Genomic DNA, 16,630 nt, shown 5'->3' on the forward strand with positions numbered 1-16,630 from the left:
GTTAACTCAAGACACTTTACAAAACATTCACAGGTCTAGATGTTATGTCAATGTTAATAAGAGACAGCTATAGTTAGCTAGCTAGCTAGTTGTTACATGGCTGTTAGCCTTGATGCTAGCAAGAAATTCCAATTGGGGTGTATCATGTATTTAAGTATATGTTAAATACAGCGGGCTGGTCTAAATACGCTTTTCAGACTACGCAGAAGTGCTAAAAGTTGCTGTTCATTGAGGATTAGCTTGAGGCTGGCTGTAGAAACACCAGGAAACCAGACTTTAACTGCATTAAAAAGCATATTTACACCCTGGTTCAAAAAACATCTTCAGTCTGAAACGCTGATTTTGCTATTAGCTCACACTGTACAGTGAGTGATTTTTTTCTTTTCACACTAACGACGACGCAAATAAACTGCACCAGATTGCCAAAAATTTGGAGGCTTCATATTAAATCTCTGCAGCTGTTCTCCTCCAAACATTGTCTTTGTAGCTTTTATGTTTTTTGTCCGTAGCCTGTATATAGAGTGGACAGTGGCTCCGCCATTTATCATTGTACGGTTTTGAAGCTAAAATTCCTCCGTCTTAGGCGCAGACATTGGCAGCCAGAGTCTGTGCAGTAGAGACTGTGAGGGATTCTGGGAGAATCTGAGTGAAGCTGGGCGACAAAAATAATAATTATTTCTTTTCTTTCGAGAGTCTAATCACTTCCTGACTCTACCTCCCGACATATTTTACAATCCCCGAAAAAAATACACGAAAACGTCAGCTGTCAATCATCGTTAAACGTGACAAATACAAGACAGCCAAATGATATCTTCAAATCACCACAACAATCAGACGTGAGAAACATTTCTACCAGGTGTATTAATTTTTAAAGTTTGACCACAGCCCATCTGGAATGACTGGGGAGATGGATTTTTTGACTAAAAATGCAGCCAGCCACCAGGGGGAGCAGTTTTTGTGGAGACCTCACTTCAAGCTGAGCAAGACGACATCCATTTTTTTTACAGTCTATGGTTTTGTCCTAAAGAACCGGACGCTGGGACACAAACACGATCAAGCGGCCATGTTGAATGTTTGGGATGCGACATGTTAACAAAGAGCGTTTGGATTCACATTTCAAGCCCTTAAGCTTCACTTTAAAGTAGGAATGACTGTTTAAAAATGTGCTTTCCAGAGTGAAAAGTGTGACAACCAACCCCGTTCTCCCCTATCTGCACAGCCATTGTCGCTCAGGTAAACGTCTGAATCCCTCTCCTCCCTGGTGTATGAAGTGATAAAGTGACAGGAGCGTTCCTGGCAGCTGAGCTCTCCTCCTGTGGAGCCGTCATATGTGTCTTCAAGCTAACAGGAAACACATGAAACACACAAAATATGTGTGTGTGTGTGTGTGCACACTGGGACACAAACACACACTCACACAGAGGGAGTAAGAGTGGTCCATCTGTTCCTTCAGCAGCAGAGCTTCACTCTGTCTCTGTATCCGGAAAAACAGTTTGTGTGTTTGTGTAAATACTGAGAGGAAAACAGGTAAAACACAGGAAGCTGCATCATTAGCAGATATTTTTATACGTTTCTTTACATTTTTTGTGTCAGCAGAGGTTTTCCAGCAGAGGTTTTTCATCTGTTCTGTGTGCAGCAGGCTTTGGGAGTAAAACACATGCAGGTTGGCGTGTTTCTGTCCTCGTGCAGGAAACGAAAAACATCCCTCCTGTTCTGTTCTGACTCTGCAGCTGACGTCTTCACCTGTAATTTCTGCTAAATGTCTTATTTTCCAGAAAGACTCTGCTGCTTACATAAATCTGGGAGAGCTAGCAGGAAGTGTTGATGTGCCGCTGTCAGCAGCACAACACGCCGCGAGGACATCACAGAGAACGAGGTCACAGCCGGAGATAAAATGAGACTTTACAGGTGATTTTCAGCAGCAGGTGGAGTGTGGAGAAGAGCCTCTGAGTGTGTGTGTGTGTGTGTGTGTGTGTGTGTGGTCATCTTGTTGGGTAATAGATCCCAGCGTGAGCTCCTCTCCTCCAGCTGTGGCCCCTGAGAGGCCCCTCATGCAGCCTGACCTGCAGCTCTAACGAGGCGGCGTGTCGGCGTGTCAGCCCGCCCTGCAGACCGTCAGCTCCTCAGAGCGGCTCAGAAAGGAGGAGACCGCGCTCCTCGCTGTGCTCACGCCGCACACAGAGGAGGAACAAAGGAGCAGCGGAGGGTCCTGTTCAGACCTGATCCTGAGGGTCTGGGGTTTTTCTGCTCCTGGTCTCTGAGAAATGGGGCTAAGCCTGCACTTACTGCTCCCTCTTTGTTTAATGTTACATAATGTTAATGTCTCCATCTCTGAGCTGCTGATTTCACTAAAAGCTGAGCGGCGCTGCTAAAATGCCACCCTGGAGGAGAGGGTATTAAACGCTCTCCGTTATTCAGCCTCGTCGCACTAAAAGCTTCTTAAAAACAAAATCTGAAGAGTGATTTTTTTTTTTTAAACTCTGAGGAGTGAAAATCTGACACATCCTGCAGAAACACCAGCTTTAAGTTTGCATCAAAGGATCTCAGCTGCTCCTCCACGTATAGTCTTTACGTCAGGTAATTTAAACCTGCAGGAGGTTGTTATAATTTGTCCACCAGAGGGCACTAGTTCACACCATCTGTTAAAGAGACACGGTGGATCTGAATAGTCCTTCCTTAGTCGTTTCCTATCCACTTTACCTTAACCCTGATAAAAACGTCACAGGGTCAAGGGAAGGAGGGAAAATTCGACTGCACTTTCACTGTGATGTCATATTTATGTGACGACAGTTACCTGTGACGTAGGTAAGCCACGATGAACTACAACGTTCAGAAAGTGAACTACAAGAAGCTCATTAGTCCTCTGCCTTATCTCACAGGGCGGTTTGGTGTCTTCAGCGGTTCACATGAACAATCCATGATCAGAGGGTTTACCTGTGAAGGTGTTTGCTCTGTGGTCGTGCAGTGTGTGTGTGAGCTTGGTGAGAGCGTCTGTAAATGTTGACAGTCTGAAGCCTGATAACACCAGAGAGCGAAGGATTCACATCAACTTTTGGTGAAGTTTCTCTGAGTTTAGGAGAGTTGTAGAGGTGTAATCTGTGTAAATAAATATGAATCTTATAAATAATAGTTTTTCTCTGAGTGATTTTGTCGTGTTTTTGCAATTCTTGTGTGTTTATTCTGCATTTTGGCGAGTTTTCTGTGTGTATTTTGCCGTGTTTTTGTAGTTTTGTCATTGTGTGTGAAGTGTGTCTCTGTCTTCAGGTGGACAGGAGCTGTTTCAGAGTCTAACACTGCTAAAATAAAATAAACACCTGGCTTTTTGATAACTTACACAGCCTGTAACATGGACTCAGACAGCTGCAGACATGTGAAACTGTCTGAGTTGTTGAAAAATAGTTTGAATTAAATATTTGCAATCTCAGAAATGTTCAATCTGCACTTTTCAAGAATTTATATAAAGAAAGTTGAAGAAAATTCAATTCTGTTTTCCTTTTATAACACACAGCTTCAGGTATTTTATTACATAAGAATGGTAAATACTTGACGGAGTTTGAAACTTCTACTTCTACTACCCATAGGGCATTTTTTGACAAAATTATTGACAAAAATAGACAAAAAGACCAGGCGCTTTAAAAGAAATAGCTATTATCACCAGTGATTCTTTGTTTCAGTTCAGAGTTGCAACCAAACGTTTGGGGTTATAAATCTTTTTGACGTTCAAACATCGTGAAAACAATAAACACATTCAGGCAGACACATGATGGGAAATGTTAGAAAAACAACAGCACTCACATCGTTTCCGTCCCTTCTCCATCGTAAGTTTTTGTATCTATACACGTCACGTGCCGCAAGGCATTATGGGGCATTTTCTTCTCCTTTCTTTTTGAAAAGGATGGTCCGGTGTTTCCTAAGCTAAAGGAGATATTAAAGGAAGCAACAACCCTCCTTTCCTTAACTTTCCTTAACTTTTGGAGAATTCAAACAGCACTTATCATGGCCGACGCTTAAAGGCTTCTAGATCATTTCTTCAGTTAGGAAGGTTTAGGCCTGTCATGATAATCAATAAATCAATTAACCGAACGATAAATAAAAACGTCCTCGGTAAGTTTTCCAGCCTGGATAAACTGACACGTGCATGTTTGTTTTCCTCCTCTCTTTGGACCAAAGAGGCTGAATGAGAAGATGGCTCACTACGTCTATCTTTCTAACATCGGGGTGCAGAGGTTCTATAGCAGATTTATAGCAGAGTGAGCATCTGTCAAAAATGCGATCTTTGGGGTGAAGACGGGGCTGCTCGCGTACACACGGAGAGAGCTGAAGCGAGCGTCCTGAGGGGTAAGGAGGAAACACACGCTAATATGAGTGATGGCACCAAAGATACGGTTCTTAAGCCGCCTGCCACAGTCCCAGTGTGGGAATATTTTGTTTTTTATCAGAATGAACAAAGTGTGAGCTCATCAACACCAACCAGCTGATATGTGGCATTTGTTTGAAAATAGTGGTGACGAAGAAGAAGAAGGGGAGGTGCAGCAGAGCCTTGTTCTTTGACAATCCGCTCTTACTGAGGCTTTTGGTCGGCAAAGTAAAAAGAAATAAAAGCGCCAAATGGTGGGCCATTTCATTTTCATTGTATTTTTTTCTCTTTCTTGTTTGTTAAATTTATCATATTTTTGGTTTAATTTATTTTATTTCAAAGATCCTGACCTTTTAATTACAGCTAAATACTCTTAAGAAATTAAAGTTTCTTGCTTTTGATATGGTGTACTCACTTTATTATCCCATTAATCACAATTATATCAATGAAAAAATGGAAAAAAAATCAAAATAATATTGACAATAATATAATTTATCAACCATAATATTTTGGAAAATTATCGTCAAGCAAAATTTGTTATCGTGACAGGCCTAAGAAGGCTCCTTATCAAAAAAGGACTATTCGGATCCACCCTGAGTCTCAGGGTTTTCACCTGTAGTTTTATCTGTGACATCTTTGATTTATGAAGTGGGATGGGGTTTAAGATTCAGGTTTCAGATTCATATTCCTGCAACTTTTCCTGACTTCAGTTCGTTGAAGCTGCAGAGCAACAAATACACGGCGAAGGAAGAGATCCTATAACTACACTGTGGGTCAAAATCAAGGGTTTTACAGAGTTTTCAAACATCGACAACTCTTTTGAGGGGGATAAAAAAGGGTCAAAGAGAAATAAAAAGTCTTCAGGAATCTCTCAGTATGATCCAGTTTGAAGGGACACGCTCAAAGTAAAGGAGATAAACGTGTTTTCATGGAGCTTGAAGTGACCGTATCTGAGCATGAGAGAGCTCAACGTTAATCCTGACTCCAGCATCAGCTCACAGACCATCAAACATGCTGATTTCTGCTGTGAAGAGGGGTTTTATGGCTTACAGAGCCCCAAGTGGACACTCCAGGAACTACAGGTTTGATTTGGACTGACGAGAGGTTTGATCAGTTTATTCATCTCCATTAAATCTCTGAGCAGCTCTGAGTGGAGGGAAGTCACGGTGGAGATGTGTCCTTTCTGTGCAGCTGTTTGGAGGCTGAAACACTCCAAATACAAGCCTGAACATGCAGTGAGAACACACACACACACACACACACACACACACACACACACACACACACTGATCTGACCGGCCTCTGTTGTTGGAGCCGCCTCTAAATGTGGATATCGATCGTTTACGCAACAGAATCAAAGTTGAGAGGCAGAGAAGTGGGAGTTAGAGAGGCAGAGACCCTTCAGCTCTGAATCACACACACACACACACACACACACTGAAACACACACACACACTTAAAGAGACAGAAGAAGCCCAAAAAAGACTCAATGGAGGCCTCACACTTCTCCTCTAAAGACCTGATGCTCCTGTCCAGAGCACCCCAACAACCCCCCCATGCTTTCTGTGTGTGTGTGTGTGTGTGTGTGTGTGTGTGTGTGTGTGTGAAGCAGACTGCGCAGGTGCTACTCACCTGTTTGACTTTGCTGAGCTCCTCCTCCATCTGATGGTGAACTCTCTGAGACTCCACCAGCTGCTCCTGAGTCAGGAGAAAACACACGTTACCGACCCAGATCATCCTGGAGAAGTGCACCTGATGGAGTGTGTGTGTGTGTGTGTGAGTGTGTGTGTCACCTGCAGCCTCTTGATCTCCCTCAGAGCCTCGATGTGCTCCTTCCTCAGCCTCTCCATCTCCTCCAGATCGTCAGAGTCGGACAGCGAGGACTGGAGGTGATGGAGACACAGACACAGTCAGATCTCTGATCCAGCTCCTCGTTCTGAGGCAGAGACGCAGACGTGAGGAGGAATAATCCTCTCAGAGGATCTGTCTGCAGCTCACAGCTGTCAGGATGTGTTTGATTATTCCTCTGCTACAGTTAGAGCCTGTATGGAGATCTTTACATCCGTTTCACACGTCAACAGATCGATGTGTGTGCATGCAGCACGCTGATACATCAACACGGACCTGATGACACGTGTTTCTCTGCGTAAACAAACTGAAACCCTGAACTGGTTTTCCTCTCTCCTGATCACAGACGTTCATGTGAAGGAGCTCGTACCTGTGTGTTGGTGTGTGACTCCAGCAAACTGTACAGGTCATCAGACGTGAACTTTGACCCCGGCTGGGTGACGCCCAGTTCCTCCAGCTGAGGCTTGAACAGCTCTCTGATCAGGACCTCGAAATCTGAAAATGCACACATGCAGAGCTGTTAGCTGTCTCTGTTCAAACCTTTAACATCCAGGAAGAGCTACACGTCTTCACAGAAACTTCACAGAAACTTCACAGAAACTTCACAGACAACTGCATCTGAAGACACATTTCAACCAGAAACATCAGAACTGAACCACAAGACGTCTTCAGGATCAGGGACACACAGACTCAGGGTGTGTGAGGGCTTCAGGATCAGGGACACACAGACTCAGGGTGTGTGAGGGCTTCAGGATCAGGGACACACAGACTCAGGGTGTGTGAGAGCTTCAGGATCAGGGTCAGCAGGTAAAACATGAATCAGAGAGTCTTACCTGTAAAGGCCACCGTCCCTGCTGGATCAGGTCGTAGTCTGGACCTGAATGTCTGTCGCTGAGCCTCTGTGGGCTTCAGACCAAGCAGATCCAGAGCCTGTAACACACACACGCACACACACACACACACACACAGATCAATTCACACCATGTGACTCTGCCCCTGACACAAACATGGACAGCAGCCTCATCCTGTCACGTCCGTCTCTGAAAAGCTCACAGCTCGTCCTGGTTTCAACACGTCTCTGAGTGGTTCAGAGGTTTTTCCCCTCAGGGACGGACCCCCCTTAGTGAGGTGGGGACGGTTTCTGTGTCTCAGTCCCTGGGGGGGGGGTGATGTTGTTGACAGAGTCCAGCTGACTCCTGCAGCCTGAGGCAGAAACTGACCCACAGCACTGATTATCTGTTTACGTTATCATAGATCCACACATAGAGGCTCAACACGCTCCTATCTGTGTGTTCACATTCTATCTGACTGCTACAGAGATCTACACACACACACACACACACACACACACACACACACACACACACACACACACACACACACACACTCTCCTACCTGCTCCAGTCTGTCCAGTTTGAGGCGGCAGCTGGTGCTGATGGAGCATTTGGTCTGAGGAGGCTGACTGCTGGAAGGTTCTGGAAGAACAGAGAGACAAGATGGAGGAGACGGTGACAGGCTTTACATCCCTACACCAACCATCCATCATCCAGCTATTCTTTCTCCATCCATCCATCCATCATCCAGCTATTCTTTCTCCATCCATCCATCCATCCATCCAGCTATTCTTTATCCATCCATCCATCCATCCATCCATCCATCCATCCATCCATCCATCCATCCATCCATCCATCATCCATCCATCCATCCATCCATCCATCCATCCATCCATTTTTTAACCATCCATCCATCCATCCATCCATCCATCCATCCATCCATCCATCCATCTATTCTTTAACCATCCATCCATCCATCCATCCATCCATCCATCCATCCATCCATCCATTTTTTAACCATCCATCCATCCATCCATCCATCCATCCATCCATCCATCCATCTATTCTTTATCCATCCATCCATCCATCCATCTATTCTTTATCCATCCATCCATCCATCCATCTATTCTTTATCCATCAATTCATCCATCCATCCATCCATCCATTTTTTAACCATCCATCCATCCATCTATTCTTTAACCATCCATCCATCCATCCATCCATCCATCCATCCATCCATCCATCCATCCAACCATCCATTTTTTTACCATCCATCCATCTATTCTTTATCCATCCATCCATCCATCCATCCTTCCATCCATCAATTCATCCATCCATCCATCCATCCATTTTTTAACCATCCATCCATCCATCCATCCATCCATCCATTTTTTAACCATCCATCCATCCATCCATCCATCTATTCTTTATCCATCCATCCATCCATCCATCCATTTATCCATCCATCCATCCATCCATTTATCCATCCATCCATCCATCCATCCATTTTTTAACCATCCATCCATCCATCCATCCATCCATCATCCAGCTATTCTTTCTCCATTCATCCATCCATCCATCCATCCATCCATCCATCCATCCATCCATCCATCTATTCTTTAACCATCCATCCATCCATCCATCCATCCATCCATCCATCCATCCATCCATCTATTCTTTATCCATCCATCCATCCATCTATTCTTTATCCATCCATCCATCCATCCATCCATCTATTCTTTATCCATCCATCCATCCATCCATCCATCCATCCATCCATCCATCCATCCATCCATCCATCCATCCATCCATTTTTTAACCATCCATCCATCCATCCATCCATCCATCCATTTTTTAACCATCCATCCATCTTTTCTTTATCCATCCATCCATCCATCCATCTATCCATCCATCTATTCTCTATCCATCCATCCATCCATCCATCCATCCATCCATCTATTCTTTATCCATCCATCCATCCATCTATTCTTTATCCATCCATCTATTCTTTATCCATCCATCCATCCATCCATCCATCCATCCATCCATCCATCCATCCATCCATCCATCTATTCTTTATCCATCCATCCATCCATCCATCTGTCATTTATCCATCATCCATCAAAACATTAAGTCATCCATTCATCATCCAACCATCAATTCATCCATCCATCTAACAATGCATCTTACATTCTAGTAGTCATCCATCCATCATCCATCACCTATCTTTTCATCTGTTTTATTTAGCCATTCATCCACCCATCATCCACCTATCACTTATTTGTTTTCCATTCATTCATGCATCTGCCCATTCACCCATCATTTATCATCCATCTATCTGCGATTTTAATCCGTTCATCGAACCGTTTGTGTGAATATAATCCATCCATCCATCCATCCATCCATCCATCCATCTATCCAGTCTTTAAACCATCAGTCTCTTTTCTCCCAGGTGGAGAAATCTTGAGCAGAAGGTGAAATTAAAAGGTGTAAATGAAATTTAGCTTCAGCGTCTCATGTGAATCACATGTTCCTGATCCTGGGCAGGTAATCAGCACGAGAGGGCCGGATAGAGACGGCTCAGAGTGTTTCCAGAGTGTGTCAGAGCTGCTCTGCCCTGCAGCATATCTGTCACATTTAACACCCACAAACATGAGCGCAGTGACATCCAGAATAATCCCAGAGAGGAAACCAGAGAGAGGAGACACAGCGCCCACACAGGGACGCACGGGACAACAAAAGAAACCCACACAGATAAATACTGCCATGATAAACACTTCACACTATGAAAACCACCAGGAAACAACATTAATTCATTCATTTCATTCATTCATTTCCATCCTGAACATTTTCCTCTGACTGACAGAAACACACTTCATGGACCAGCTCTGACGTCAAACAGAAGAAAACCTCAGAGATTCCCATATGGAGAAAGACCTCAGGATCCCTCACACACTGAGACGCCATGACGCCCCGCATCCCCTCAGCCAATCACAGGCCAGACCCCCTGTACGCCTCATTTCCTGCTCAGAACAGGCAGCCAACCGCACGCCATCTGTCCCTCCCTCAACCGTCTCCATCTGAGCCGCTGCCTGATTTTAATTCACAGGTCGTCCGTGCACGCACACGTGTCTGCTTCATGCTCAGAGGGTCATGACTTCACGGCACGGGAAGGTCGAAACTTTACACAGACACAAAATATCACAAAACCAGACAAAACAGAACAGAAATGAAAACAAAAAAGGTGTATAAGAGGTTTGAAATGACCACTAAGTGAAAAAACACGACTTCAGAGATAAAAAAAAGTCTAAGTTGAGAAATAAACAACAAACACAAACATCCTCAGAGAAACAGGACCCAGCCACTGATCTGTGAGAGGATACAAACACATACCAGGTTGTGTTTCTGGGATTCTGTCGCCCTCTGGTGGCGAGGACAGGTGCGTCGGCTCTGTTCGGGCAGCAGGCACTCTGACCTGTCGACATGAAGCCGAGGTGTGAGCTGCGCTTTGTTCAGAGCGTGTTCATGAGTCATAATCTAAGCGAGGTCAGGTCCAGCTCTCACCTGGCTCACGTTGACCGACGGCAGAGTCTCACTGGCCGGGTTTCTGCTGGAGGTGATCTTAGTGATGACTGCAGGCTGAGGGGACATGGCGCCCAGGGTCGGGACCCTCGTTTGGGGTCCAGCTCCTGCGCCGGGCCCCTGGAGGGAGATGGGGCTGTGAGGGCCGCTGCTGGAGCTGGAGGACGACCTCCGTCTGATGAAGGCAATTTCTACTGTGGGGTCCGGTCTGCAGCAGAGAGAGGGTTTGGTTTTAAATCAGACTTCCTGGAGGTTAAAGCCTCTCTGAATAATCTCAGGGTTAGAGGACGGAAACACGAGAAATCTTGCTTTTGTTTACATCTGTCGTGACTTTGTTTCCGTATTCTCAGTCAAACTTTTTTGCATCTTGAATAATTTCGTCTGCAGGCGTCTCAGACCTGAGTTTGGTGCGTGTCAGGATGCTCCGGGCCTCCTCATACGTCACTCCGATCAGAGACTCTTTGTTGATGGACACCAGCTGGTCCCCCACCTGCAGCCGGCCGTCCTGAAAGCCAGACAGCACAGAGTTAATCACTGCTCGTTTTGGAGGAGTAGGAGTGCCAAATTACCAAAATAAATCTATACACGAAGAAAAAAAATAAATGAATTAATATATAAATTATATAAGAATCTATAAAAGAATAAATAAATTAACAAAAAAATTAAAAAGAATCTATAAATGAATAATTAAAAAATAAGTCAATAAATAAATGATATAAGAATCTATGAAAAAATTGACAAATGAATTAAAGTTAAAATTACATAAATTATATAAGAATCCATAAAAGAATAAAAAATGAATAAATAAAGTATGTAATAATCTATATAATAAAAATGAAAAAAATAAGTCAATAAATAAATTACATAAGAATCTGTACAAGAATAAATAGATTAATAAAAAAAATATATAGGAATCTATAAATGAATAAAAAAATGAAGATAAAATGAATTAAAAGAATATAAAATGCATAAAAAAAAATCAGAATCTATAAAAGAAATGTTATAAAAAATAAGTCAATAAATAAATTATATAAGAATCTATAAAATAATAAAAAAAAATAATTAATAAATAAATTATACAAGACTCCATAAAAGAAAAGCTACAATTTATTTATTAATTAATTTTTTTTACAGATTCTTATTTTCTATTTATTCATTTATTACTTCATAGATTCTTTCATAATTTATTTATGAATTCATATTTTTTTATTTTTCATAGATTCTTATATAATTCATTTATTAATTAATTCTTTATTTATTCTTTTATAAGTTCTTATATATTTATGTCTTTATTATTTCATAGATTCTTATATAATTTTTTATTAATTCTTTTTTTATTCAAATCCTTTATAGATTCTTATATATTATTTATTTATTTATTTTTCATACATTTTTATATAACTTTTTTTTTTTCTTTTATAGATTTATTTTTGTAATTTGGCACTCTCACTACTCCATACCTCATGTTCGACACCCAGAGCAAAACGTGACCTTTGGTGCATCTCATGGACTCGCAGATGGAAACTAAAGGCCGTCGCGACTCTGACACTTTTACTGTTTCTAAAATAATCCACATATATAACTATTTACCTATGTTAGACATTTTTTAAGGAGATATTTAAGTTTTTTTTAGGTTTGATCCACTGACATATTAAATCAGAGGTTCCTTAAAATCAATAATTCGTACTGTAACAAACCGAGAATGAGAGTAAGCAATAAAAAGGCTTTTATTTTGGCGGGATTGTTCTGTCCTTCAGTCAGGAGAAAGAGCAAACATGGTGGGATCTTCCTCAGGTCTTAATCTGGTCTCTTTCAGGTCTAACTGGGGTCTAACTGGGGTCTGACTCGGGTCTTGTGCGCTGACCTTGTGGCAGTCTCCTCCAGGCACTATTTCCTGAATGAACACCATTGGTCCCTCCGCTCGGTTGGCTCCGCCCTTGATGACGAGCCCCAGGCCTGTTCCCTTGGAGACGCATATTAACTGAATGATGCTGTCACTGGGGAGAGAGATGGAGGGAGGGAGGGAGGATGACACTAAGCATGATTAAAAACCACAAAGCCACGCCGCCGCCGCCGCACACATTCAATCCCACATGACATAATCTGTGACACTCCTCCTCCTCCTCCTCTTCCTCTCTCTGTCTCTGGTTTTTATACTCTGCTCTGGAAATTGATGAAAGTGCTTCAGAGGTTATTTTTAGCGCTTTCTGAGCTCCTGAGCTGCAGAAATATGACACAGACGTATTTGTTATGATTGAAACCTGCAGTTACAGGTCGATTAGCGCTTAGAAATAACCCTGACCTGACGTCTGACTGGAAATGACGTTAACACTGTGTGTGTTTGATAAAATGAGTTAGACAGAGACAGCTCCTCCTGTAACAGACTGTTTTTTCTCTGAAGGCGTGTGGAGGCGTGTGCTTCCTGTTTACCTGAAGGCGTGTGGAGGCGTGTGCACTGTGTAGGCGGGGTTAGCGGTGTGTGTGTAGGCAGTGACTCCCTCTTTGGGGCTGAGGAGCTGAGGGCTCTCTGATCGGGACGAGGAGGAGGAGGAGGCTGTGTCTGTGAGCTTTCCTGAGCACGGACAAGAGAAGAAGAAGAAGAAGAAGAAGAGGTGATAAGATGTTTGTTAACAATATGAAAGAACAAAAACAAACGTTGGTATGAAAGTCTGCGATCCGTGTTTTCACCCGTGGAGAGCTGAGTGGGAGAAATCCGTCCTGAAGCTGTGACGTTATTGGAGCCGTACTTTTCCATCAACTCAGCAAACTCCCTCCTGAAGAACAAACAGGATCAGTTCAAGAAGCTGTGAAATGATACATTTTCTGATAGTGATTTTATGGCATGATTTTTGTTTCCTCGTGCATTGAAATATGTTTGATTGAAGTCTTTTAAGATTTGCTCTAAAATATATAAGGGATGACTCACATGTGTGAAATCATTTTAAATATCACAGTAAATCAGTAAAAAGTTGGAATTATGAGGTAGTAGATAGAAAAACTGTGTCACAAAATATTTAAAATGATAACAAAAAAGTCCAAGTCTCCAGAAATTATTCATATTCCTTTAGACAAACTTAGGAAGTAATCAACTTGCTTTAATTTTAAGATGACAAATCAAAGTTAGGAGACATTTATTGTAGGGATGCACCAATACCAATCCTGGTATCAGCGTATCGGCTCCACGCCTTTTTTCACTGGCGTTCTTGGCCACTTGATTTAAAACGTGTCCTTTGATGCACTTATTTTTGCTGAATTACCAGTCTACAGGGTATAAAAGTTTACATTTGAATAGAGTTTCTGTACATTCTGAAGCTTTGTTTTTACTAAAATAGAGTTAAACATTTAAATATTCTATTGTTTAAATAAATATTCACTTCAGTTTTTCCATCTACTCATTTTTTGCCTTTTACCTTAAACATCACCAGTCTTACTCCACAGTAGGGCATGCAGGTTATTATTTAACACTGGTATCAGATCAGTATTGGTATGGACTGATACCCAAAGCCCGGGCATCGGTATCGGTATCAGAACCAGGAACCAGGAACCAGGAATGTTGGATTGGTGCATCCCTACGTACCATGCCTTTACATACTGCACCCAGGTTGTTGCAACGCGATTTGATAAATGATTTGAAAATGAGAATGTTTTGTTTGTTTTATGTTTTATTGTATTGCCTGCTGTATCGGTATGGATCGGGTATCAGCACAATTAAATTTTATTAGATCGGATCGGAATGTAAAAAAGTGTATCTACCCATCTCTAATTTATTATTCAAGGTATGAGATAGAAACTCAAAATGATAACCTGAAAATAAATAATGACAGTGAGTCAGAACTTAGAGATAAGATAGTTTTTCTCTTTTCTGAGACAGAAGTTTAAAATAATCAGATTAAAAGTTGAAATTTGCCAAACCCAGCCCTCTTTCTGAGAGAAATTAAATCAATGGATGAAAAAGAGGAATAGGAGCAAAGACTAACAAGACTATAAATGAAGTCCTGAGCTAATTATCTAATCCTACCCTGAAGTATTTGAGTATTTTTAATTTCATTTATTTTTAATAAATTAATTACTATTTAAGTTTTAACTCCTGTTTCCTCATTTTAATTAAAGAAGGTGTTTCCCAGTCCTCTAATTATAACTCTGTTTTCTGTCAGAATTTCCTTTTTACGTATTTGTGTGTGAGTGTGTGTATATTGAACGTGGTTTGGGGGAGGGGGGATTGAGGGGGGTCTTATGTTTTCTTTTTCTTTTTTCTTTTTTTTTCAATTCTGTAATTTTTTTGCTTTTTATTCAATTTATTGTTATTTCATTTTTATTTATCTATTTATCATTATTATTTTTTATTTTTCAATTCTGCAATTTTGTGCTTTTTATTCCATTTCTTGTTATTCATTTTTATTTATTTATTATTATTATTATTTTTTTTTCAATTCCTAAATTTCTTGCTTTTTATTCCGTTTCTTATTTCATTTTATTTATTAATTATTATTATTTATTATTATTATTATTATTATTATTAGTAGTAGTAGTAGTTGTAGTAGTAGTAGTAGTAGTAGTAGTAGTAGTATTACAATTATTATTATTATTATTATAACTATTATTATTATTACAATTATTATTTAATTCTGCAATTTTATGCTTTTTATTCCATTTCTTGTCATTTCATTTTTTTTATTGTTTATTATTGTTGTTATTAATATTATTATTTTTTGTAAAGCACTTTGTAAAACAAATTCCTGTATGAAAAGTTCTTTACAAATAAAGTTTAATTGATTGATAAAGAATAAGAGAAAGAGTCTGACAAGGACATCACTCTGTGACAGAAAACCAAAAAAGCTTAAATTATGAGATTACTATTTCAGTGTGATTGATTGTGTGAGAGTTTGTCTCCCTCATATGGACACAGAGGAAACATGACCCCTCTCTGATCGCCCGTTAAAGCCTCTTTAACTGGATCACTGAGACCAAACACTCAGAGGTCAGAGGTCACTGATCACATGTCTGCCTGTGGTTTGAGAAAACAAACTGAGCGTCTGCGTTCATCATCTCTTATTCTCTACAGTCAAATTTGATATTATTCAGCGTTCATCTGTATCTGACTGTTTTATGTTGTATGGAGCACTTTTTAATTAACACTGAAGTCTGTGAAGAAACCCAGACCACATCCCTGAAACCAGTTTCCAGAGTCCATCAAATGAAGAAGCTAAAACCTGAGGAAGGATTCATCTCACGTAAACTGACTGTTAACTGTTCGACCCAGTCCTCCCTGCACTCCCTGACTCTTCATATCAGGAGAACAGCTTAGAAATGACACAAACATCCAGAAATTACCGCGTCCTGATCCGACAAACTCCACCTATCGGCTCAGACTCCGCGTCTGTTTGTCTGTTTTGATCCTCTGAACCTGGAGGACACCAGAAACAAATCCTCACAGCAGGATTTCATCAGCCCCCCGCGGCTCACAGAGACTCACAGTGACCCGCTGTCCCGCTCCGGCCCAGCTGCACATCACCATCATCATCATCATCACCATCCTCATCATCATCACCAGCTTCATCATCACTGGATTTGTTTGACGTGTGAAAAAAATGGCGACAACAATCGAGGTCGAACTTTCAGGTGGAAACCAGACGCGTCGGCACAAAGCTGCTTTCACACACACAGGAACACACACTCACACACACTCACACACACACAGCAGGTCCTGCTGATTATTGTTGGTCCACTTCCTGTCTGAGTTGTGCAACACGCCGAGTGAGAGCCTCTCAGCTGACAGCGAAGGAGCTGAAACGAGGTGTCCGGTAAAAAGAGCATCCTGCCGTTTCTGCTGATCTGTGCGCTGCCTCACGCCGACGATCAGCTGCAGCTCAAACCCTGCAGACGGACAGCTGGACGGAGGGACGGCGCCGCGGCCTTATTGTGTCACTGCGTGTTTGTCTGAATGTGGCAGGCTGACGTGGAAAAGCACAGGAGACAGCAGAGTGCCAGGTCGGTTTACCGCGTGCTGGTG

The 16,630-nt window shown here is 41.7% G+C and overlaps 1 protein-coding gene across 4 annotated transcripts in view; it reads right to left on the minus strand.

Annotated features, from left to right (window-relative positions):
• stxbp4 (syntaxin binding protein 4) overlaps positions 1–16,630 on the minus strand; it is a 48,314-nt gene that overhangs the window by 9,244 nt on the left and 22,440 nt on the right. For all 4 annotated transcript variants that reach the window (XM_074663042.1, XM_074663041.1, XM_074663044.1 and 1 more), the window contains 11 exons: positions 13,309–13,394; positions 13,051–13,192; positions 12,485–12,617; positions 11,019–11,125; positions 10,603–10,828; positions 10,432–10,513; positions 7,601–7,680; positions 7,039–7,135; positions 6,576–6,700; positions 6,151–6,240; positions 5,990–6,055 (listed from right to left, as the gene is read on the minus strand). In XM_074663042.1, the coding sequence (XP_074519143.1) occupies positions 5,990–6,055; positions 6,151–6,240; positions 6,576–6,700; positions 7,039–7,135; positions 7,601–7,680; positions 10,432–10,513; positions 10,603–10,828; positions 11,019–11,125; positions 12,485–12,617; positions 13,051–13,192; positions 13,309–13,394 (1,234 nt within the window). The remainder of the gene's footprint in view (positions 1–5,989; positions 6,056–6,150; positions 6,241–6,575; positions 6,701–7,038; positions 7,136–7,600; positions 7,681–10,431; positions 10,514–10,602; positions 10,829–11,018; positions 11,126–12,484; positions 12,618–13,050; positions 13,193–13,308; positions 13,395–16,630) is intronic.

Source organism: Halichoeres trimaculatus, unplaced genomic scaffold (genome assembly GCF_033239565.1).
Source record: "Halichoeres trimaculatus isolate MK-OKI-2021-1 unplaced genomic scaffold, fHalTri1.1 fHalTri1_scaffold_23, whole genome shotgun sequence".
Lineage (NCBI taxonomy): Eukaryota > Metazoa > Chordata > Actinopteri > Labriformes > Labridae > Halichoeres > Halichoeres trimaculatus.